The sequence below is a fragment of the Mesocricetus auratus genome, unplaced genomic scaffold, assembly GCF_017639785.1.
Source record: "Mesocricetus auratus isolate SY011 unplaced genomic scaffold, BCM_Maur_2.0 Super-Scaffold_100014, whole genome shotgun sequence".
NCBI classification, from domain to species: Eukaryota; Metazoa; Chordata; class Mammalia; order Rodentia; family Cricetidae; genus Mesocricetus; species Mesocricetus auratus.
Window position 1 is genome coordinate 15,732,324 of NW_024429197.1, and position 25,395 is coordinate 15,757,718.

Consider the following 25,395-nt stretch of genomic DNA (forward strand, 5'->3'; position numbering starts at 1 on the left):
ACACTATATGAGCAAATGTGACCGTTCCCCTGTCCCTAGGAAATAGTTAACAGAGCCAGACCTGTTTGGTCCTCAGAAAAGGTTTCCCTGGCTTTTCTGGGGCAGTGACATTTAAACTGAAGTCTCAAGGTTAGACAGGCACCGGTCTGGGGAAAATAAAGAGCCGGGCATCGGTGGCACACACCTTTAGCCCCAGCATTCGGGAGGCAGAGGCAGGTGGATTTCTGTGAATTTGGGGCCAGCCTGGTTTACATAGTGAGTTCCAGTTTAACAAAAGCTACATAGTGAGACCCTGTCTGAAAAAAAAAGAAGAAAGAAGAAGAGCAGAGAAAGGAGAAGGAGGAAGAGGAAATAAATAAGCAAGGCTGAAAGCAGATGCAGACATCCTGGGGCCTGAGGTGAGAAAGTGAGGATGATGGTCTGCTGGAGGAGAGAGTGAACCAAGGGCAGGGTTCTGGGTGTGAAGGCTGGAGGCGAGAGGCTTAGAGTGAAGAAGGTATGGACACCAGATCATGCCAGGTTACAGGCCACATTAGCAAGACCAACTTTTATTTCAAGAGCATCAGGAGTCACTGAAGGCCTCCGATGTCTTTTTCATTGTTTATACAACCTGTATTTTCCTAGGACTGCCGTATTGGGAAGGGGCCCATGGTGGGGGGGAGGGAGGGAGAGAGAGAGAGAGAGAGAGAGAGAGAGAGAGAGAGAGAGAGAGAGAGAGGAGAGAGATTGCTACATATATGATACATGCAGGACATTTGACATGCTCTAACTGGGAGAAAAGTGCCCAACAACAGAGCTGATATTGTCAGTCCTCGTGGATTTCCAGCCCTTGCTCCCATCCTGAGTAAATGGAACAGGCACCCTGAGTAACAGCTGCTGTCCTTAGGAAGCAGAGGTTATCGGGGTCAGTAGTGGAGATTGGGCCAGGGCACCTATGCATTCCTGTCCTCTTATCAGGTCCTGAACATCTCCGGAGGGCAATCCACCCCCCCTCCACCCCACTGGTTGATACCAGCTATAGGCAGGAGGCCAGCAGGGGTGACCTAGCAGGAAGACCAGGGCCACCTGAGCAGGAGTATGTGTGGAAGGTGGTGAAGCCAGATAAGGAGACCCAGAAGGAGCCCTTGGGGCAGAAGATGATGAGGGAGGTGAAGCAAGACCAGGTGCAGGTCACAGCCCTCCCTCTGGATCCCTCATCTCGTCCCCAGTTCTCTGGCCAACTCTGCTGATGGAGCAAACCCCGCTCTCCCTTCAGCCCTGTCCCTCCACGGCAGCCCTGCCTTCCTCCTTTCCTTGCAAGCGACAAGAAAAGGGACCGATGGCACTTTCTTCATCCACACCCTCCAGTTTCTGTTCCCACCCCACGATTGACATCACCCTGGTGCCAGTCCCAGAGCGCTCTCTGACTGTGTCTTGGATTCCCCTTTACAGTCTTCTGCTGGCCCTGGTTCTCTATCTGGCCCCCTCTCCACAGGTGCCCCTTCCTCCGCCTGCTCCCTAAAACGCAGGTGCTCCTGAGACCTTGGCCTGGCCCCACTCCTCTGGTGCTGAGTCTCCTGCTGCCCTCCCCAACACCAAGACCCCTGCAGGAACCTTACACCTCCCTCCCCACTTGTTCCTCAAGAAACTCCTGCAGCCCCCCATTTCCCATCCCCTCCAATCCCCACCCCATCCCATCCCCTCCCCCTTTGGTGACCAGTCAGGTCACCAAAACAGAATCAAAAGTACCACAGTTGTTTACCATGTCCCAAATGCAATACACATGCCATAAACCATTGCAGGAACTGGTTCCAACCAACCTCACACATAGGTTTGGTCACAGAATTCATTAGAATGTATGGGTGACACAAAAATCCAGATGAGAGCACCGTGGTGGCCACCCACGCAAGGGCTGGTAAAAATGCTGAGCTAGCCAGTGCTACTCCCAGCGGCTGAAATCAAGGGAGCCAAGCCTGCATTCTTGCAGATCTGTCTCATTCTATAAACCCTGCATGTGTCTGTCTCATTTTTATGCTGTTTGTTTTGTGATGGATGGTGTCATCTAGCCCAGGCTGGCCTCAAACGTATCATATACAGAAGATAACCTTGACCTCTTCACCCTTTTGTCTCCAACTCCCAAGTGCTGGAATTACAGGCATGCACCACCACACCCATTTTATGTCTTGGTGAGGATCTCACCCAGGTCTTTGCTCAGTAAGCACACTATTGACTGAGCTACACAAAAGCTTCATTTTCGTGGGGTTTTGTTGGTTGATTGGTTTTGTTTACTTGTTTTTGGTAATTTTGGTACTTAAAATGTCTCAAAGCTTAGTGCTGAGATGCCATCTAGTTCTCCAGAGAATGAGAAGGCTGTGATGTACCTGGTGGGGGGGAGGGGTGTAGCAGAAATGTTTCATCCAGGCAGGAGCCACAATAGGGCTGGGTGTGCATTCAGCATTGTTTAGTCTCCCGGCTGAGAGTCTCAGCATTCAAGAGGCTGAACCAGCAGGGTCCAGAGTTGGGGGCCAGCCTGGGCTGGATCTAAAGGCAAACAGGACCTGGAAAGGGTGCGTGACAGTCAAATCCAGGGTGTGAAGCCCAGACACAGAGATACAGGACATGGATGCAGGGGAGTGGGCTTCAGCTGCAAGAGAGAGGAGGAGGGAGAAGAGACAGAGAGAAAGACAGACAGACAGACAGACAGACAGACAGACAGACAGACAGAGAAAGAAAGGAGGGAGAAGAGACAGAGAAAGAGAGACAGAGAGGAGGGAGAAGAGACAGAGAGGCAGAGACAGAGAAAGAGAGAGAATTCTGGAAGAATTTAAATGGGGCAGAGCTGGCCTCTGCCTCTCCATACACGTTTAGGGGTGGAAAGATAGAAGAGTAAGGGTTCTCCAAGAGGGTGCCAGGATTCTAGCTCTGAGAGGACGAAATTCCTAGGTTTCTCAGCCTCTCAGGAGGCAGTCTTTGAGAGGCCCAGAACCTAGCCAATGGCTATGCAGTCCACAGCTCCTCCCCTCCCCACCATCCCTCCTGGCCAACAGGACACGCCTGGGCTGCTCAACAGCCTCTGCCCCAAGTATGAGCTTTCCCAGAAACCTTCCCCTGAGTCTGGCATGAATTCTGATGCTTGCTGAACCCCAACTGCTGGCTTCCAGGAGCGGTACTAGGGAGCCCTGAGGAGTCGCTGCTCAGGTAAAGGCCTCTATACTCAGACCCAGGACTCGCCTCACAGGGACACGTTCTCTGGAGGAGGCTGGAGGGGGTAGCCTGGACGCATAGGTCCTGATGGTGAAGGGAAACACTCCTCCTTCTGCTCTGGGCTCTTCCTCCTCTCAGTCGGCAGAGGAGACAGGGCTGGGGGCCTGGAGCTGAGTGGGAAAGGGGTTGAGCAGGGCGGAGTTGGACTGCAGACAGAGCAGCAACGCCTGAGCCTGCAGAGCCTTGGGGTTAGGGCTAGGCCTCCCTGGGTGTTCCTAAGACGCTGCCAGCTCCACCCACCTGAGACGGGACTGTGCAGAGGAGCCAGTGACTCAAAGCAAGGCCACCACGTGGCCAAGTGATGAGTGGCATAGGCAGATGGGGTGAGGAGTACAGACACTCCCCAGACGCTATCACCCAAGACCCACCAGGTAGAGAAGGGAGACGCGCTGGAAGAGCAAGCAGTTCACTAAAACCTGAGGAAATGACCCCCGACTCAAAACTGGGCAGTTTGCAGAGTGAACTCGGGAGCCAGCCTGCCTAGGTCTGAGTCCGGACTCTGTTATTTACTACCTATGCAAGGACAAGGGATTGCTTAGCCTCTCTGATCTCCACTAGGTGAGAAAAATGCCATACCCCTTGCTATGAGGGAAAAATACTGGGTTTTGCAAAATGCTTAAACTCTTACTACATAAACACGGTCTGAGTTGGCTGTGACCACACCCTGCTTTGCAGCTGACCCCCGCAAGGGTCATGTGGACTGTGACTTTCCACCCAGGCCAGCACATGAAAGTGTGTGGTTCCCTACTTTAATCAAAACTTCTTAGAGTGATCCCACAGTGCCTTGGCCTCAGTGGACTCCACAATCCCCTCAACAGTCAGGCAGACAGGACTCCCTGGTGGAGAAGCAGGGCACCTTTGACACAAATTAAGATGAATTTGCTTCTGTTGGTCATTCATGCCAAGCTCACCAGTGGCACTCACCAGAATGGCATTTTCCATGCTGGTGTTTTGAAAAAGTTGTCCAGCAAGCTGATCAAAGCTGTGTCCAGATGAAAGGGGGCTCTTTGGTCAGAAGAGTTTGGGCAATGCTGCCCTGTTTTATCCCGCTTTGACGGAGTCACAAAGTGAATTTACGAGCATGGGTGAGGAAAGGGACCTACTTAATTTTGCTGAACCCAGCTGTTTGCCAAGTTGTCTTGAACACAGAATTAGTTTCTCTTACCACTCCTGTTGCCTGCCTTTGGACCAGGGTGCCATGAAACAATAGTTTGGGAACATTGGCCCACCTGCTTATCCTGGGGAGCCTCTTGTATAAAGAGCACTGTGGTCCCCTACTTTAAATTGCCCCACCTTCAGGTAATTGGCACCTAATTGTCAGACATTTGCAGTTCCATTCCCCAGACCAGCAAAAGACAGAGAGCAGGTTCCCCTTAAGGAGGACAGTCTGAGGGGGACTAGACCGAGGCTCAGGGACTCAAGATGACTGATTCCTGGCATCAGCACCCACCCACTTTTATGAACAAGCCTGCTCTGACTTAATAACTATGCCCCCATGCCAACTCTGCATTTAATAGTCACATAACTTCATAAACGCCTCTAAGCCTCAGTTTCTCTCAGCTGTAAAATGGGGATGATCACAGTACCTAGTCCTGTGATGAGACATTTCTGGGAAGCATTCCATAACGTGGGAAATTGCATTCTTGTTCCCCTGCAGGAGCAGCCAGCCCTTGCGTCCACCATGAACTGGAGCATCTTTGAGGGGCTCCTAAGTGGAGTCAACAAGTACTCCACAGCCTTTGGCCGCATCTGGCTGTCCCTGGTCTTTGTCTTCCGAGTGCTGGTGTACCTGGTGACAGTCGAGCGTGTGTGGGGAGACGACCAGAAGGATTTTGACTGCAACACCAGGCAGCCAGGCTGTACTAACGTCTGCTTTGATGAGTTCTTCCCCGTGTCTCATGTGCGCCTCTGGGCTTTGCAGCTCATCCTGGTCACGTGCCCCTCCCTGCTTGTGGTCATGCATGTAGCCTATCGCAAGGCTCGAGAGAAGAAGTACCAAGAAGAAGTTGGCAAGGGACACCTTTACCTGTACCCTGGCAAGAAGCGGGGTGGACTCTGGTGGACATATGTCTGCAGCCTGTTATTCAAGGCTAGCATAGATGTTATCTTCCTCTACGTATTCCATGTGTTCTACCCCAAATACACCCTCCCTTCGGTGGTCAAGTGCCATGCGACGCCGTGTCCCAACACAGTGGACTGCTTCATCTCTAAGCCCTCGGAGAAAAACATCTTCATCATCTTCATGCTGGTCACGGCTGTCATCTGCATCCTGCTTAACCTTGTGGAGCTGGCCTACCTGGTGATTAAGCGGTGTTCTGAGTGCATGGAATCGAGGCGAGCACTCCCTGCACGCCCAGAGCTTGACCCAAACTGGGTCAACTCTTCCAGCAAACAGAAGGACCTCCTAGCGGGAGACCTCATCTTTCTGGACTCTGACACTCACCCACCTCTTTTACCAGACCGCCCCCGAGCCCATGTGAAGAAAACCATCCTGTGAAGGGTGCCTAGGCTGGACTGGCAGGGTGGGCATGAGTTGGAAGGTTCCAGTGTCTCTCGTGAATGTATTTGGTGGAGGGGGAAGGGCTGAGCTGGAACTGGAGGACCCCACCCCCGGTTGGAATCCAATTGTCCCTCAGCTCCAGGCCACCTGTCCCAGCTGAGTGGCCTTCACTGAATTACCCCTCTGTTTTGTACCTCGGTTTCCTTTTCTGTTAAATCAACACACTGAGTGCCACTTAACAGGGCCTCATGGAAGCACAGATGAGCAGATGCCTTCCATGTGTGTGGCCCAGAGTGAAAAATTAATAAAGATAATGTGTTTGTAGAGTTAAGGTGCCCTTTGGTTTTGGCCTCCGAGACCTTCCTGGAATCAAGGGGTCACCCTCCCCTCCAGAAAAGGGGTCTCTAGATTTTCCTGGGGACTGTTCCGAAGCTAGCCTTTTGCCCCCACTGGAAGTTCAGGCTGTGAGTGTTTGCAGAGATGATGGAGTTTGACACAGTGGGAAGCACCCAGACTCTGGAGCCGGTGTGGCTGCCTCAGAACTCACACAATTTTAGTTCTTCTCCAAAATGAGCTATTAATGCATAGCCTGAGGGGGTCACTGTGAGTACTGACAAGCTCCTGGCAGTACCAGGGTTAGCCAGTCAAAAAAGGCCACATACAAGTGAATCATCATTATTAGGGAGTGCTCAATAAATGCCTGTGTGAAGTGAGGCCGAGGGACCCTCCCTGTGTGTACCTTAACCCTCACTGTCCCACAAGCCCAACACCCCTCTGTAGTGCTAGGACACGCTCCAGCTCCCCCAGAGACATTTCCAACAGACAGAGGCCTGGGACACAGAGGGCATACAAAGCTATGTGCCTGGCCCGAAGCCAACAGCAGCGTTTCATGTCACCAACCTGCTGAATTCCTTGTCTCCAGCAGGGCAGTGGGTGTCCCAGTCTAGAAAAGCCAGGTGGCTTGTCTAGGTTCCAGAACAGAGTAGTGCTAAGATCTAGTCCCCAAATACAGCCCCAGCAGAGTCCTGGGCTGAAATGAGGGTGCCCTTTCCCACAGAAACCAACTGCTGAGGACCTCAGAATCAGTGGCCTGAGGACAGGGCAAAAGAGAGAGTTGGGAACCCGGGGAGAGATGGCACAAGCTGAAAGGGACAGGAACAGGATCCAGGATCCGTGTCACCAGCACCATCCTGTACCAGGACGTTTTTGACACTAGACTCCTGCCTCCATCACTGTAGCCCCACCCACATGCCTACCAACCCAGACAGGCTGGAGGAGCAAGGTGAGCGCCAGGGAGATGAGCCACAGGTGTTTGCTCTGCACCGTGCCCAGGGAAGTCCTCCTGCCCTGCCCAGTCTGCCTACCCACCCCAGCACTCTCTCTTGGCTCATTGGCTCAGAAAGCCCCACCCTGCTGGGAAGCAAGGAACAAAAGCTGCCTCCAGGAGGCCCTCGGGCAGACAGACAAGCCGGCACCCGAGAGTGAGGACCCACGGGGATCCAGAAAGGGTGAGGACCAAACAGAACTGGAGACAGTTTGGGGAAAGGTCCCAGGGAACCTAGGCCTGGGGACTTAGCTTCACAGAGGGGAGCAAAGGAGGGCAGGTTCCCTGAGGGGAGGAAATGTTGTGCTATACTAAATTAGGGAGGCCAGAGGACCAGAGGAGAATCTAGAAGAGACTGGGAAGAGTGAGGCTACAGCTGGGTTTAATCAGCGTCCATTGAGAGTGCATGGGACCTGACAAAAAGCTGGGTCCCAGGAGACAGATGTACAGTTTGGCTCCCAGCCCCTAGCAATTTAACAAGGAAGACATTTGACTGGGTTACTGGAATATATGTGGATATGCCCTGCAGTGGAGAATTGAGGGAGCTCAGCATATGTCCCAGGGATACAGAATCCAGGAGCTGAGTCGGGGATGGTGCCAGGAGGGCTTCTGATGGAACATCATAGGGGGTAGCAAAGTTGGGGTACACAGAACATGCCTGTATGAAAATAATGAGAGATGTGACTATGAGACAGTCACTAATTAGGCAGTCGGAGAAGAGGGGTGTACCTGGGAAGAAAGATGAAAGGCAGGGCAAAGACCATGCCAGGACCCAGCCCCTGCCTCCTCCCCATCTCTTACACACACACACACACACTCATACACACACATACACACATGCACATACGCGCGCGCGCACACACACACTCCAGTGAAATGGTTGGAATTCCAGAGGGACCCACTGTGGTCCAGATGTCAAGACAATAAAAAAGATGTCATAGTATGACAATCTGCTCCGCTCGGACATGGCAGGGAGGGAACAACACCAAGCCACCACAATTGCTGAAGAGCTGGTGGGTAGTTTGGGAAGGCATGCGGCAGAAATTTCCCAGAACCACAAAGGAATGAGGAGAGACTGTTCTGAGATATATGCCACAGAGCCAGTGCTGGGTCCATGAAAACTTCAGTGAATTTGACAACCAATAAAGGCTTACTTACCTTGCCCCTTCTTGCCCTCATCTAGTCCCCAAAGCTAATGGGAGAGTAAACAATCTGATGCAAGAAGTCTCTGGGCCTCTATGGTTAAGGCGTGGGATGAAAGGGGCTGGCTGGCGCATGCATGCGCGATTACTTACATCCCATGTGCTTGTTTCTTTGTAGAAGGAAAAAGACCCTGACTTTTGGAGTCTGAAGACCAGGGTTCAAGACCATCTGTGCTACTTGCTGTTGTGAGACCTTGGGCGGGTACCTCTCACCTCTCAGCCTTAACACACTTTCCTGTGAAATGGGGACTGTGGCCATCCCCTCTCTTAGTCACTGAGAGTCCTCACAATGGCCCAGTGGTTGTTGTGAACAGTTCTGGCCTTGACAACACCTATAAGGACACCCATTTGTGGGTTCTACCAGGCCTTGTGACTCCCAGGGCCTGAGAGATTAGCATACTAGTGCATACACGTCCACGTGAGCCACTGAGGACACAGCCAGCATGAACTGGGGGTTTCTACAGGGAGTCCTGAGCGGCGTGAACAAGTACTCCACTGCCCTGGGCCGCATCTGGCTGTCGGTGGTCTTCATCTTTCGCGTGCTGGTGTATGTGGTGGCTGCCGAGGAGGTGTGGGACGATGAACAAAAGGACTTCATCTGTAACACCAAGCAGCCAGGCTGCCCCAACGTCTGCTATGATGAGTTCTTCCCCGTGTCCCATGTGCGTCTCTGGGCCCTGCAGCTCATCCTGGTCACATGCCCCTCCCTGCTTGTGGTCATGCATGTGGCCTATCGAGAAGACCGGGAACGCAAACACCGCCGCAAACATGGGCCCAACGCCCCAGCCCTGTACAGCAACCTGAGCAAGAAGAGGGGTGGCCTGTGGTGGACATACCTGCTGAGTCTCATCTTCAAGGCTGCCGTGGACTCGGGTTTTCTCTATATCTTCCACCGCATCTACAAGGACTATGACATGCCACGAGTGGTAGCTTGCTCTGTGGATCCCTGCCCCCACACTGTGAACTGCTACATCTCCCGACCCACAGAGAAGAAGGTCTTCACCTACTTCATGGTAGTCACAGCAGCCATCTGTATCCTACTCAACCTCAGTGAGGTCACCTACCTGGTGGGCAAGAGATGCATGAAGGTCTTCCGTTGCCGGTGCCCGAAAACTCGGCAGCCACATCTACCAGATACATACAAGCCATATTTAATCCCCCAAGGAGGCCACCCCCAAGACAAAAACGCTGTCCTAACAAAAGTCGGGATAGCCACAGAGGATACAGGTGTGTATCCATGACCTGCAGGTAGGCTTAACTGGTCACCGAAGACACCCAAGCAAATGGGCAAAGGGAGTGTTGTCTTCTGCAGGAGGTCAGGTGGGAAATGTGGCTTCGGGGGCTCCGGAAGTTCATCCAAGGGTTAGTAGAAGATGGGAAAAATCCTTGAGTCCCTAAATCCTGAGCCTCCAGGGACTTGATGACTGGTGGGGATTTTATATTTGTCAATAGAGTACCTCAACCCCCTTAATAAATATGATATTCCCAGAGCTTTGTAGACAGGTTGTGTGTGGTGGGTGGAGGAGTATGAGGGTGGTGCCTCAAGTAGGCCTCTTGGAGGAAGCCAAGCCACTAAGTGATCATCTGAGTTCCAGCCTCACAACACACACACACACACACACACACACATACACACACACACCCACACACACACACACACACACACACCTGCCACCAGGACATAAGAAGAACAGCAAAGACAGAGCCTATTCCAGGGGCCCTACAGCTCTGCAGCAAACTCTCGAAGGCAAGAAGGCAGGGAGCAATGGGCTCCCTGCTCTGGTCTTCAGAGAGTATAAATCCATCCATACACTGTGGTTCAGGAGGCCTTTGCCTTCCATTTCCTGACCTCTCTAATCCTGCCTAATGCAGGCCCCATGTAGGGAGCACCTGTGAGCATAGGAGAATGCTGCTGAGAGTCTCCCAAGGAGGCAGAGCACATGCCACAGCCCATCAATCCTCCACCAACAGACTTCCCTGAGCTACCTCATCCTTCCCCTACCCTATAACCACACACACCTTGACAGTCCCATAAACATCTTTCTATCATGGGCCAGCCTCTGAGTCCACAAGGTGCCCGTGGGAAACTCTCAGGAGAAATGCATAATACAACTAGCCACTCCTAATTGGCTTTGCCTTCCTCCCCCATGCTGCCCTGCTCACAGAGACCCTCACTTATGAAGGGCACTACTGTTATCTAGCAGTCCAAACCAGGAGTCGGCCCATTACCTTCACTCAACCCCTCCCCCCAAAGCCCCTCGCAGCCCAGATCCCAGCCCCACACCACAGAGCACTGATTCCAACCTCTGAGGGCCTCCTAAGTCAGCTCCTCCATCACCCCACAGCCTCCCATCAATCCTCCCACAGGACCTCCAGATCTACCCTCCACACCTGGATGGAATGATTACTCAGTCCACAAATGTGACCACGCCTTTCCTTCAGCTTTAACACTTCTTTCCACACACCCACCCCTAACCCCATTGCTCCCAAGCTGGCACTACCGACCTCCCTACTCCTCCATGACTTCCTCCCTCAGTTTACTACTGGTAACACCTACCCATCCATGATGCTATAATTGTACCTCCAACCTTAGCCATACTGATCCCTCTGCCCCTCCTGCCTCCTCTGCCAATGTCCTCGACCCTCAAGGACAGCCTTCACCACCACTCTGTATGCCAGAAAAGCTCAGGCCTCTCTCCTGTCACTCTTCCTGGATTGGAATAGCTGATACTACATATGATACCCAACAGCTATGAGCCCTTTAAGGACAGGATGCTGAGTCACCAGGTCCTTGCAGCCTTCAATAAATGTTTGTTAAGTGAGTAAATGGGCTAAAGCCTCTTGGAGAAAAACTTTGTCTTGTTTATCTGAACCTTCTGCCACACCTAGCCTGAGAAATCAGCAAAGTGGTTATACCTTTGTTGGCTCCTTGTGGTTAGCTAAATCTAGTTTAAACATCTTTCATAAAGGTGGGAAAAACCTCCAAGCCACTGGATAGCCTCTATGCTTTATCCTGATTGGGAACAAGATCAGAGAGTCACCTGTCTAAGGTCAAGTTCCCTGGAAGCAGAGCTAGAGACAAGAATTTGACACCTGCGTTGGCTGGAGTAGGGAAGTAAGGTAGGAGGGCTTGAACTAAGTTGGGTATACACCCAGGATCTTAGAGCTTGCCAAATTTGGAAGAAAGGATCATAAATGCCACCACAGAGTGGTCCCACTTGGAAATACAGTACTGGTCCTTTGAACTCTGCTACAAGCCATGGGTTTGGCCTGATCCTGGTATTAGTAGGAAGCTTTGGTTCAGTCGACATCATTTCTCCTGAAATTGCTAACTTGGAACATAGGGATTGGTATTGGGACAATACCACCTTCTGTACTTTTGACTCTAGGAGACAAGGGTGGCTCTCAACCCTCATCAGCCCAGAGCTGTGACCACCCAACCTAAGCACTCTCAACAGAACCATTTGGCCCTACACTGTTGAGACCAAGACAGTTACCAAGTCCAGACCGGGGCAAATTCCCCTGGGAGTCTAGAAGCCCACTCCAGGAGTAGCTGTTGGGTCCAGCACACTGTGAGCTCACCGTGTGATCTGACTGTTCTCATTATATCCTCACATTCCAGAGATCTTACATCCTAAAACATTAGCCAGGTGGAGACCAACTATTATCTGACCAGGCAAGGCCTCCAAAGGTGACTGAGATGAATCCTGTAGGAAGCTCCCTAGACACTAAGATGCCTCATCCTGTCTCCCACATTCTCAAGCAACCACTCTTGCCTCCACTCAAACCTCCACCTTCCTGAGAAATCCCCATGTGTTTCCCTTCTGTCTTCTTCTTGCTCACTCTTTTCTGTTTCCACCTCTACTACCTACCTCTCCCTCATTCAAAACTGAGCCCATGGCCAGGGATCTTCTCTTCCTAGCCCGTGTCAAATGACCTGGGGCCACATGGGCCACTCATCCTTTACCCTGCCCTCTTCGTTCCATGATGTCTTTGTCCCCTGAGATAGCCAGCTTCCCACTCAGAAGGTGCCAGATCTTGCCATCACCCACAGCTGTTGCACACTCAGACCCTCTCCTTGAATGCAAGTCCACAGATACTGACAGCTTAGTTTTATGTCAAATCTCCATGCTAGGTTCTGGGAAAGATCAAACCTACTCCCTGGGTTCACACAGCTTACATCCTAGAGAAACATTAACTACCAAATGCCTAGTGACCTGGGGGAGCATAGGACACTGAGAGGCAGCAGAGGAAGAGCTGACATGCAGGCATCCAGGAAAGGGCTCCCTGGGACCTCACAGTGACACTTGGAGACAGCGAGGGTTTTGCCAAGAGCTGGAGAATTGGGCTTTGGATGGGCAAGAATAGCATTTATAAATCAAGAGAGGACAAAACTGATGGCTGACAAAAAAAAAAACCAAGATGGCTGAGACAGCTGGGAGAACAGTGTTTGGAGTGAGGCTGAGACAGACCAGGAAAGATCATGTAATATGCTCTTTGCAAATCCCTGTTAGTGATCTTGGACTTCATCCTAAAAACAAGACCAGGTCCTGGAAAGATTTATCTCAGGGTGACGCCTGTGGTTGCAGTGTGGAGCGACTGAAGCAGGGCTACCAATTTGGAGTGTGATGCAATGGTCTGAGAAACCATAATGAACTGAACTGGGCAGGGTGTGCTCAGTGGGCATGGAAGGAAATATCTGGGTTTTATAAGATAGAATCAGAAAGATCTGCTGATTTGGTTGGGTGTGGGGACCAAGCCCGGAGAAGAATTAAAGTGACACTCGGGTTTCTGCCTCTGAATGGTAATGCCATTTAATGAGTTCAGAGCCCCAGTAGATATGCAGGTTTGACGGAGCTGAGATGACTTCCATTTCAGACATGTTATGCTTGAGACACAAATAAGAAACCTGGTTATTCCCCCATCCTTCCTGGGCCACCGTAATCCCTATCTCCTTGTCTTTCTACCGGAGCATTTGTTAGGGTTCTTGGTGTCTTCACAACTAAAACATCTAGACTCTCAGTTCTTTGACCTCCTTGCTTCCAACAAGCTTTTTTTCCCCACTCACAAACCTTACCTCCTACACCTTGTCTGTACCAAGAGCAGTGCCATCCCTATCTTACTAGCTCACTCAATCTGGTTCTCACTAGAGCAACCCCTCCTCCCCATCCCTTAACCCACCCCTGGACTGCCCATTGACCCCCTCCACAGCCTCCCTTCTTTCCTTTGCAGCATAGACTCCCCAGGTTCCTGTAATCACTGCCTCCTAGGTACTCCCCACCCCTTGCTTTTGCATGTCTCTCTTGTGCTTTGCCTGGAGAGACCTTCTCCAAGAGGCATCTGTTGCTGGACCATCTGAAAAATCGCACAACTGGACCAACTGATCTCAATTTAAACATCTGACAGTGAAGCTCAAGCTGGGTACCCAGCATTTCTAAGCAATCCTACAATTTCCTAAAACTTTACCCCAACTCTCCAAGATGACTAGAACATACCTTTTCTTTGCTCATCCTCCAGCCCTGATCTCCCAGTCCTAGACTTGACTGACAGACAGCCATCCCATGTCCTTGAGAGGCAAGACCAGGAAGCAAATTCCAGTTCATCCTAACACATCTGCCATCCTCTTAGCATGCATACCCAGTCCCTCTGCCTTCTCCTCTGCAACGCGGATGAAGCACCCCTGTGCCTGGCACTCCTTTTCCACCTGGCCAGCAGACCCCATCACCTCATCTCAACTCCAGGCTGTGCTCTCTCTCCTTCACATAGCCCTTTTCTGAAAATATGCTATAGCACATGGCTTCTCTCCCCTTTTAATTCTCTCAACACCACCTCCTTCTCCAGTTGCCTACCATTCATTAACAAAAAGCAAAGTCTTCTAAGAGCTTTATGTGTTTGTCCCCTCGTTTTCATCCCGGTGGTCTCCAATACGCCAATGCCCTCGCTCCCATTGGGGGCCCCCTCCCTAAATTTCATCTTCTACTGACCTCCCCATCTAGCTTCCTATTCAGTCAAAAACTCAAGCCTGGGAAGATGACTCAGTTGGTATGAGTGCTTTTTGTGCAAGGGTAAGGATTGAGTTCAAACCCCATCACCCACATAAAATCTGGGCATGACTTCCCATGCCTGTAACCACTGGGGAGGGAGGAGGGAGGAGGATTATTGGGACTTGCTGGCCAACAGCCTAACCCCGGATTCAATGAGAGACCCTGTCTCAAAGGAATTAGGTGAAGCATGATAGAACAGGACACAAAAAGTCTTCTTTTGGGCTCCACACATTCATGTATAAGTGCATACACATACACCATACACACATGTGCCACAACACACACACACACACCTTCATAGAAAAAGGGGGAAATTACCTAGGAGCCTCTTTATTCAAAATCACACCCACATCATTGGCAAGTCATACTGGCAGTAATTCCAAAATATATTCAAAACCCAATCACTTCCTGCTATCTCCAAGCCTTTTAATCCCAGGCCAAGACACCAAGTTTCAACATCTGGATCCTTGCAGCAACTGGTCTCCCTGCCTCCACTCTTACTCTTCCGGAGAGTGACCCAAAAAACCTTCTCACATGAGTCAAGTCTAATTAACTCACTCTTTTGATTAAAATTATAGCTAAGGATGTAGCTCTCTTGGTGGAATGCTTGCCTAGGTTCAGTCCCCACTACCACATAAAACTGGGTATGGTTCTGAACACCTGTGATCTCATTCAGGGAGGCAGAAGGAGGATCAGAAGTTCAAGACTACCCTATCTCAAAACAATGGCAACCGCCAAAGCTTTCATTAAAGCTACCTTCAAGCAGCTTCCCATTATGACTAAAACAATTAAGCCACATCAGACTCTGCCATAGTCTCTAGGGCCCTGTAGGTGGGCCCTGAACTGCCCCCCAAGCCCTCCAGCCCTCCCCCTTGGTCTCTTGCTACTATACTAGCCAGCCCACATCTTCACCTCCTCAGGATGTTTGCACCTGCTTTGTCAGGCCACGCCCTTCTCCTAGAACATTACACAGTCCTCAGCACCACTCACACAGCTCCATTCCAGAAGGCTCTCTCACACCCTCCCCAGAAGCACACACCATGGGTCACTCTATAAGATGACCTTCTGTCTTCCTTGTAACATTTAGCTGGCTTTGAGAAATCTTTGTTCCCGTGGTGTCAGTGAGATGAGATTCTGGAGAACCCCGACTTGCTCACCCCTTGACTCTCCCCTGACTCCCATTACCTGGACTGGTCCTCCACATTTAGTAGGAACTCAACAAAAAGTGGGTCAGCTGGCTGGCTGAGCAGCATCCTGATAGAGCCGACTAGTAGTCTATTGACAAAAAGGGAACAGGGCTAGACCAGAGATGGAGATCTGGGAGGTATCTTCAAAACTGGCTAAACGTAAAACAAGGCTTTGCTCCACAGCTGCTCATCCATAGGAAGGGGTTTGTTATAACGAAGTCTTTATAAAAAGTTCCTGCATTATGGGCCATGCTCTCAATTACTGCATTTTTAACAACAAACTATTTTGGGGTGAAACTCATTGGCCTAAAATAACCTCAATCAATGGCATTTGGAATCTCATGGAGGTCACTTGACAAATTCAGAAGGAAAAAAAATTGGAGGCAAAGACATTTAGCACAGATTTAACCATTAATGCTGAGGGTAGGACCTTATAATTGTCTTTGTAGGCAAATCATTTTATTTTTTAAAAAAAAAAGTATTCTGAAAACAAAGGAAGTGTTTCTGTCATAAATAGGACACACACTGGATATTTTTTCCTTAAATTATACAATTAGGGCTTTGTAACAAAGAATAAAAATTCAAGCCACTTATACCAATTCAAAAATGACTGAGTTGTTGAGTGCAGTGGTTAACCCTTGCAATCCCAGAATCTCTGAGCCTGAGGCACGAGGATGCAGTTCACTCTAGCCTGTGCTACTTGGTGAGACTGACCCAAAGGTTTGGCTTTTTGTTTGTTTGTTTTTAATGACTATGTCACAGACAACTTGAACAAAAGTTTTGTAGTGTAGAGGAGATAGTCAGGAAAGTGCTTGCACAGGAGCCTGAGGTCCTGAATTCAGTCCCCACAACCCACGTAAAAAGGCTGGGCAAAGCGGTGCACGATTATAATCCTAGTGCTGGAGAAGTGAAGGCAGGCGGACCCAGGCACACGGTGGCCAGCCAACTAGGTAAGCTCCAGACCAACAAAGAGAACCTGTCTCAAAGAAACAAAAAGGTAGATACCCAAAGTTGACCTCTGGCTTCCACACACATGCATGTGCCCAGCACATGCATAGGCACCCACACAAACATGTACACACTCTAAATAAATTTTTGATGGTGACAAAAGCCCTAATCAGATTGCCCCAAGTGTTCAAAATGTAACAGTTTAACTAAAATTTATTTATAAAATACAAGTGAAAATGGCTCAGAAGTTAAGGGCACTGGCTACTCTTGCAAATGGCCAGGTTCAATTCCCACCATCCACATGTCAACTTACAACTATCTGTAACTCCAGTTCCATGAGATGTGGCACTCTCTTCTGGCCTTTGTGGCATGCAGGTAAAACCTACAAACATGCAGGTAAAATACTCACACACATAAAAAATAAAAATAGTATCTTTTAGATAGATCTATATAAAGAGAAAAAAGAATACCTGTTAATGTATCTTATACAATATATGGTTTTTAAAATATATAGCATGAGCCAGTAAGATGGCTAGGTGGGTAAAAGGGGACCAACTGCTGGTTCTGACTACTTGAATTTGATCTCCAGGACACACACAGTAGAAGGAGAGAACGACCCTCTGACTTCCACACATGCACAGTGTCACATATACCTTCACACACACACACACACACACACACACAAATAATGATGATGATGATAATAATATAACAAATGTAAAATACAAAATTAAATGTATAGCAAACTCAATTAACAAAATACATTTTCATTGCACTCACACCAGAAGTTCATATATTCAGGTTAGCCTCAGTTTGTTTACAGGGTCATCTCACTGGGCATAGGAAAGATGGTTCCTCTGGGCCTCAGTGGTAAATGGTGACTTGAGGTACAAAGACTGAGGGGAGGTATGAGAAGATGCTCGAGGTGGCTCCTGAGCCAAAAATAATGCAGGAAAACCAGGTGAGGGTCATCAGTCAAGGGAAGATGATATCACTGAGGAGGAAGAGAGGACACAGGAAACATAAGAGGAATTAGTCTGAAAGCAGATAGCTGTGGGCTGAATTAAGACTAAAACGAGCACTATGGAGTCACAGGATGGCCACTGAGACAGAGGCGGAGTGTCATCCACAGATGTGAGATGCCAGAATCAGGCCCTGGTGTAGTGAGAGCCAAGAAAATAGAAACGTGCAGCATGAGCTATGAGCTGGGGAATGGTGGCCGCCAGGCTAGGAAAAGAATGAGGGGTCATGGGAATGAAGTGTCAAGGAAATGGAGAGGTCGGGGAAAGTTTCGTTTGTGTGGGAAAGACAAGAATAATTGAATCGCCATTAAAAGACTCCTGTAGAGGAAGGTCAGGAGCCTATAGCGAGCCCGGGAGAATGGGATCTGGAGCCCCACGGAGCTCAGACTTAGGCCAGAGACAGGTTAACTATGGCATGGGAAAAGGGAGAAATGGGGAGACAGGTACCAGCTGGGATGACAGCTACCCTTGTAGCTTATCCCTCATCCTCCCAGCCTCATGGGTACCTTGAGCTCCCTCAGACTCCAGACCTCCTCTGTCTTCTTCTTTCTGTGTCCTGTCTAGGCCGGAGCTCCAAGCATCATCAACATCACCCTCGTCTCACATGGGACTTGTCAACTGATGCCCATCATCCCCCTAGAATGGCAGACCCTCGCAAGGCAGCACCCACCCCACACCGCACATACAGTAAGAGGATAATAAATTCTCACTAAGGTGATCACCACAAAGAATTGCTGCCCCACTAATATACCCACTGTTCTTCTGCCCCTCCTACTTAGGCAGAACTCCAGGCGTACCCATCACAACCCCTATGCCAGCTGTGCAACCCTCATAGTAGGAGGGAGGCCTTTGTGGATCGCTGCCCTTAAGCCCACCTTGATCTCTGGTTGTTGGCCATGGTAGCAGCCCTCTTAGTTTCTGCACTCTCAAATTTTCTATCCCATTCCATGTATTTGCATCCTGTTTTTCAGAAGTAGAAACCCTTCTTGCAACTACCTCCAAGCCTACAGACCACCCCTGCCTTCCTCCCTCCTTCCCCTAAGCACATCCTCCCCCTTTTGGGTTGGGCATACACCTTCTAATTGTCCAAGCTCCCCAACAGTGCTCTGGGTCCTTTCTCTGGACTCTTTGATCTCCTACCTCTCTCTGCCCATTCAAGTGTTCTCCAATCTTTCCCACCTCAAAAAAATACAATAGACAGGCCCTTCCCTGACCCCATGTCCTCTGTAGCTACCTCCCCACATTTCCTGGCTTTCACAACTCTTTCCTTGCCTCCCACTCTCTCACCTACTACCTGTGATCTGTCTCCACTCTATCATGTCTGTCTGCCGCCCTACCAATGCCAGTTTCACCTACTATTGTCACTCAGCCCAGTGGAAGCTCTGCAGGCCCTGTCTTGCATGGTGGAGCATTTAAGAATACATGGCCTTTCTTCTGGAAATTCTTGTTCATGCCATGGGTTCTCTCATTGTTCTATCCACCAAGTCCTGTTCCTGTCCCTTTAAACTGGGGCTCTAAAGGTCACAGCTAGTCACACATCCTGGCTCCTTGTCATCAGATGAAGTCAATCGGATTTCGGTCATGTTTTCAATGGTGTCTACGAAAAGCATGTAATGGCAAGACTTGGGGAGATGGCAGAAAAGCTACTGTATTGAAAAGCCTCATGCAAAATCTCCTGGGGAACAAGAGAGGTGAGTGCCAAGAGTCGTAGAGGAGCAGAGGCCAGTAGCAAGCAGAAGAGAGATCCAAGACACTCTCCACACCTGACTCAGCTACCACTGTGAACCTCAAGGTACCCTGCCCTCCCTGTGCTCCAACAAACCTATAAATTCTCCTTCATGCAAAACACATCTAAGTTGTATCTGTTGTTTGTGATTAAGAGTATTTTCCTCACAAGCACAGAGCCCTGAGTTCAATCCTCACCACCAAGAAAATCCAGCATAGTTTTGGACTTAGGAGAAGATGGAGGCAGAAAAAATAGGGGTTTAAGATCACTCTCAATTACATATTGAGTTCAAGGACAACCTGGGATACATAAGACATTGTGACAAAAAGCAGAGTTGGGGAGATGGCTCATTAAGTAAGACAGCTTGCTTGAGTTTTAGGGCCCCAGGGCCCACATAAACCCAGGTATGATGTGGGATATTTCCATAGGAGTTGTTGGTCAGAAAGAATCCTGAAGCCTCCAAAAACAAAACAGGCTCTTGGTTGCCACTAGAGTACCAGTTTATTTCTTATTTTGATAAGGCCTATTTCTGAAGATATGTAAGGTGAAAGACTCAGAGAAATCAAACTGGAGCTGAGCTGGAAGCCTCCAGTACTGACCGGCTTTCACAGAGCCAGGAAGTGCTCCTGTGGGATGTTGGGGAATAAAGGCACCAATGATGTAGCAAAGCTGTGAAACCCCATGAGACACACCCACATGCCAAGCAAGAGGTGCCCACTGGTGCAACAACCCAGTGAGTGCTGTAGGAGTAACCAGCCACTTCCACGACTGGATTTGAGGCCCACTCCACAAATAGAAATCAATGCCTACTACTGTAAACTCAGCCAAAAATCTATGACTAAAAAGGTCTTAGGCCCTAGGAAGGAACCTACCATTTCTTCCTAGCCTAAATTGCCATAATATCAGACCATCTTCTAAATATCCATGATTGTGCCCACAACAAAGGCTGCTCTCAGCTTCGCTCAAGAAGTTTCTCTTTTCAGTGAGTGGTGGTGAGAGCAGTAACCCATGACTGCGCAAGATGCTGAGAATGAGGGATGGTTGAGGGCTCCGCCCTAAGCAAAACATTTAAAGCATCCCCTTAAGGCTCAGTGAGCTCTACAGAAGAGAGAGCATAGAGAATGTAAGAGCGGGAAAACAGGAAGAAAACAGCATGATCTGGCTATGACAACAATGATGAACTCACAATAGCCATGCCTACCAGACCTTGACCTACACAAATCAGGCCCACTCAACAGTCAGTCATGTCCAGGAAGACACCCACAGAGCACTACCTCTTACTGTTGATCTATTGATCTATAGGCCCCACTGATCTGTTTAGGAGAAGGGGAGACATGGCATCTAGTTGTACACCCACTAAAGACCCCTCCAGGTCTAAGGAATAGTTCCAAACCCAAGGGCACACAGATGGCCCTAATCAGACTCTGGGGGACACAAAATAGATGAATATGGAAAAGAGATTTGTAAGGAAGAAGGAGGGACTGGAAAGGGTAGGAGGGAGATAGGAGAAGCTATGAGGTGATAATGGTGAGAATATATTACATACATGTATGTATGTTTATGTATAGAAGTACACATAAAATTTTTAAAGAACAAAATTATTAATAAAAACAATACTTAAAAAAAAAACAGGCATGGGCCCTGGAGAGATGGCTCAGTGGCTAAGACCATAAGCTGGTCTTCCTGAAGATCTGAGTTCAGTTCCCAGCACCCCTGTTGGGACTCCCATAACCACCTGTTACTCCAGCTGCAGAGGAATCCATCACCTCTGGCCTCTACAGACTGCATTCAAGTGTTCAAGCCCACCCACAGATACACACATATTTAAAATAAAATAGAATCCTTTTATTATTAAAAATAGGTGTAGCCAAGGATGCAGTTATAACCCCAGGGCTTGATGAATCCCTGGGGCTTGCTGGCCACCAGCCTAGCTCCAGGTAGAGAAGAAACACTATCTCAAGGGACTAAGGAAGAGACCAATAGAGCAGGACAACTGACAGACATCTTCATGTGGCCTCTTTATGCACATAAAAGACCACACATACACACAGACACACACACACACACACACACACACACACACACACACACATCAGTACCCAGACTTCTACCTGTGACCTCACTCATCCAGCTCTACCACTTACTCTGAATCTCCACAGGCTCCCCCTGATCAGGGAAAGGCTCCGTGCTCTGTCCCTGGTCCCTGGGTAATGCTGTCCTCTCTGTGAGCTTGATTTCCTTGACTTTCATCAGGACACTTGACTCTCAAAACCATATTTCCATCTTCTACATTTTGTTTCATTTTGATAGAATATGCATAATATAAAAACTGTCTTCTTGACTATTTTAGGTACATCGTGTAGTTCCATTAATTACATTCCCAATGCTGTGCAGCCATCACCACTAATTAACTCCAGAAAATTTTCATCACACCTAACAGAAACTCTGTACCCATTAAGCACTAAATCCCATTCACCCCTCAGCCCATTCATTTGTCACCTCTAATCTAGTTCCTATGTCTACAGGTTTGCCTACACTTGACATTTCATAAAAGTAGGACCATACAATATGTGTCCTTTGACAGGTCCATTTGACTTAGGGACTAAGTCTCAAACAATGCCTTCAAGATTCATCCACACTGTAGCCCATACCAAAACCCTGTTACCAGCCAGGCAATAGTGCCACACGCCTTTAATCCCAGCACTCGGGAGGCAGAGGCAGGTGGATCTCTGTGAGTTCGAGGCCAGCCTGATCTACAGAGCGAGTTCCAGGACAACCTCCAAAACAATACAGAGAAACCCTGTCTCAACCCCCCCCCAAAAAAACCAACCCTGTTTTCTTTGCACTGTTGGATAAAATTTCATTGTAAATTAGCATGGTTGCTCAAACCTGTAATCCTCAAGAGGCTGGGGCAAGACATTTTCCCTCTGTTCCAGATCAGCCTGGGTTACACAATGAGATCCAGTTTAAAAAAACAATCCATTGACTGTTTATACCAAATTTTGTTTCTTTACTCATTCACCCATTGGTATACATTTGAGTCGAGTTCACTGTTTGGCTATCATGAGCATCATTGCTGTGGAGATTCCCATACAAGGGTTGGTTTGCATCCCTGGGCTCCATCCTCTGGGGCAAATACCTAGGAGTGGATTTGTTGGATCATGTGGGAAGCCTGTTTATCTTTGGAGGCGCTGCCAAACTGTCTTCCACAAACACTACACCATTTTCTATTTCCACCAGTACCACAGGAGGGTTCCAATTCTCCATTTTCCCACCCAGAGACTCAACCCACCCCTGGAGCTGCCTCTGAATGTTCCCACACGTGTGTCCTGCAGGGAGCTCAGACCCAGAAGCAGCAAAGGAAGATTTGGCTGTGTTGAAAACAGCCAGTCTTGAGCTATGCCTGATGTGGATGGCCGGGGATTAAGAATGACTGGGGACGCATGTAGGATTGAGGTGACGTGTCTATCGTGTGCTTGCATCATTTTACAAAGGGATCGTTTCAAGGCTACATCAGAACATTCCAGTGCCCTATTCAAAACAGCTGTACCAAGACCAGCCTTGAAGAGCATGTGCCCTTACCTGTTAAGCCCCCTCCCTCCCCAGCCTCCAACACTATACAGCTTTTTAATGCAAGCATGTTCTGTGCCCCATCTGAAATTCATATTTAGTTCGATGGCTTGGTTTTTTGTCTGTTTTGCTTTGTTTTTGTTTTTGTTCTAAGTCTGGCAATCTTAATAAGTAAATGGCTGAGCCAGATGTAGTGGCGTATACCTTTAATCCCAGTACTTGGAAGACAGACATGCGGATCTCTGTGAATTTAAGACACTGGACAGCAAGAGCTACACAGTGAAACCCTGTCTCAGAGTTCAGAAAAAAAGAAGAAAGAAAAAGAAAAAGGCAGGCAGGCAGGCAGGCAGGCAGGCAGGAAGGAAGGAAGGAAGGAAGGAAGGAAGGAAGGAAGGGAGGAAGGGAGGGAGGAGAGAGAGAAAGAAGAGCTTAACTTGGGATAGTGAGTTTGAGATTTCTAAGCATCCATAGGAAATAGCTAGCTAACTAACAACATGGGCACGAGGTTCAAGAAATAGTCTGGGTTGGGGGAAGAATTCAGAAGTTGTCAACCTATGTTTGTTGTTTTTACTCTGACCTTAGCATGAAGCCTTGTATATTGCCCAGGCTGGGTTTAAGATCTAAATCCTCCTGCCTCCACATCCAAGACGCTGGGAAACAGACACCAGCCACCACACTTCCTAGTTTGCGTGTGAGCATGTGGGTGGGCACGCACACACATGTGGAGGCCAGAGGTCAACCTTGGGTGTCACTCCTCAGGACACTGGCCACCTTATGTTTTGAGACAGGTCTCTCGCTGTCCTGAAACTCACTAACTTAACTAAGCTGGCTGGCCAGACAGCAAGCCCCAGGGATGCACCACAAAGCTGAGAGTACAACCCAACCCATCTGGCCTTTGTTATGGCCATCATCACAGCCATCACCATCGTCATTACCCTCTGTGTGTGAGAGAGTGAGAGTATGTGAGCGAAGGCACCTGTGTGTCATGGTCCACATGTGGAAGTCAGGGGACAGCTTTCGGGAGTCTCCCTCCGCCTGCTGAGGCAACGGCTCCTGTCCCTGATGCACTGAGCCCTACAGGTGAACTGGCCTTACCCTTCTGGGTGATTCTGCTGTCTTCACCTCCCATCTTGCCGTGCGAGTTTTAGAGTTACACCACCATGCTTTGACATAGCTTCTTGAGGCTGAACTCGGGCTGTCAAGCTTATGCTTTCGCCACTGACCCATCTTACCGGCCCCACACCCATCTTTCTTCCATGAGTTCTGGAATCAAACTCTGGTCCTCACACTTGTAGAGCAAGCAGCTTACCTACTGAGCTGTCTCCTCGGCCCTAATGTTCATATTTTAATCCTTGATGCTGGATGGTTTCACCGAGCAAGTGGGAGGGCAGAGAAGATAAGGAGCCTGGGGACTGAAGGCAAGGCATCCCAATGCCTCAGGGACAGCTGGGGGACCACAAAGGAAGCTGAGAGAGTCCAGACTAGAAAGTGAAAGTCAGAGAAGTGTGACATCCCAGAGGCAAGTGAGTGTGGTGTTTCAAGGAGAGAGATGTCAACTTCCCTCAGTGCTGCAGGGAGGGAATCCTAGCCATAGTGTTTAGTATAGGGACCTGACCAAAAACTGTTTGGGTATAATATGGAAACAAAAGCCTGACTAAAATAATTGTAAGAGAGAATAAGGCAATTTTCTTTGTTTTAATCTTAATGTATTATATTGTGTTATATCGTTTTATTTTATCTTTTGAGATAGAGTCTAACTGTAATCCAGGTTTTCCTGGAACTCACCATGTAACCCAGGCTGCTCTCCAGCCTTGATTACCCATATGCTAAGACATGAGCCATCACACCCACAAGAATTTTTCCATAAGAGGGCGAAAAGAATTAAGCAAATCCTCAAAGAATTATAATCAACCACGCGTGTTCTTTTTAGTGTGTGTGTGTGTGTGTGTGTGTGTGTGTGTGTGTGTGTGTACAATACAGAGCACAAATAGAAGGTTTTGGGGCACTTTTTGGCCTTGGTTTGTTTGTTTTTTTGTTTTTATTGTTTGAGACAAGGTTTCTCTGTACCTTTGGAGCCTGTCCCAAACAGAAGTTTGAGGACAGTTGGTGAAGTAAGTTTTCTCCTTCCACCTTTAACTGGGGCTTCTGGAACTAGAATCAGATTGCCAGGCTTGGGTATCTAGCATCTTTACCCACTGAGGCATCTCAATGGCACTTATCTTAAGCTGGAAGGCCAATGAAATGGCTCAGTAGGTAAGAGTGCTTGCAACCAAGCCCAACCTCCTGAGTCTGAACCCTGGGACCTACATGATGGAAGGAGAGAAGTGATTCTCCCAAGCTGTCCTCTGACCTTCTCATGCACACAGTAGCACATGCACTCATATACATACACAATACAAATAAATAAATCTAATTAAAAAATAAAACTAGTGAGAGCCAAGAGAGATGGCTTTGTAGTTAAAGAGTACTCGCTGCTCTTGCACAGAACTAGAGTTTGAGTCCCAACACCCATATCAGGTATCTCAGAGACATATGTAACTCCAGCTCCAGGGGATCTAATGCCCTCTTCTGGTCTCTATGGGTGTCTGCACTCATGAGCACATACTACACACACACACACACAGACACA

At 48.9% G+C, this 25,395-nt stretch overlaps 2 protein-coding genes and 1 long non-coding RNA gene across 4 annotated transcripts in view; 2 read left to right on the forward strand and 1 right to left on the reverse strand.

Annotated features, from left to right (window-relative positions):
• The window catches only part of LOC106021912, a 342,914-nt gene that overhangs the window by 309,674 nt on the left and 7,845 nt on the right, over positions 1-25,395 (reverse strand). The gene's annotated exons all lie outside the window — the stretch shown is intronic.
• Gjb5 (gap junction protein beta 5) lies at positions 3,009-6,069 on the forward strand. Of its 2 annotated transcripts, none has more exons than XM_005079466.4 (2): positions 3,009-3,177; positions 4,901-6,069. In XM_005079466.4, the coding sequence occupies exon 2, from the start codon at positions 4,925-4,927 to the stop codon at positions 5,738-5,740; it is 816 nt and encodes a 271-aa protein (XP_005079523.1). In that variant the 5' UTR covers positions 3,009-3,177; positions 4,901-4,924; the 3' UTR covers positions 5,741-6,069. The 2 variants fall into 2 exon arrangements, with proteins under 2 accessions (XP_005079523.1, XP_021088402.1); XM_021232743.2 differs by lacking the exon at positions 3,009-3,177 and adding an exon at positions 3,575-3,801.
• Positions 7,164-9,759, forward strand: Gjb4 (gap junction protein beta 4). Its single transcript, XM_005079465.4, has 2 exons — positions 7,164-7,251; positions 8,388-9,759. The coding sequence occupies exon 2, from the start codon at positions 8,713-8,715 to the stop codon at positions 9,508-9,510; it is 798 nt and encodes a 265-aa protein (XP_005079522.1). The 5' UTR covers positions 7,164-7,251; positions 8,388-8,712; the 3' UTR covers positions 9,511-9,759.

Bases quoted from the DNA above. Each gene is read 5' to 3' on its own strand.
- Gjb5 (XM_005079466.4), top strand. From the start codon at position 4,925: ATGAACTGGAGCATCTTTGAGGGGCTCCTAAGTGGAGTCAACAAGTAC.
- Gjb4 (XM_005079465.4), top strand. From the start codon at position 8,713: ATGAACTGGGGGTTTCTACAGGGAGTCCTGAGCGGCGTGAACAAGTAC.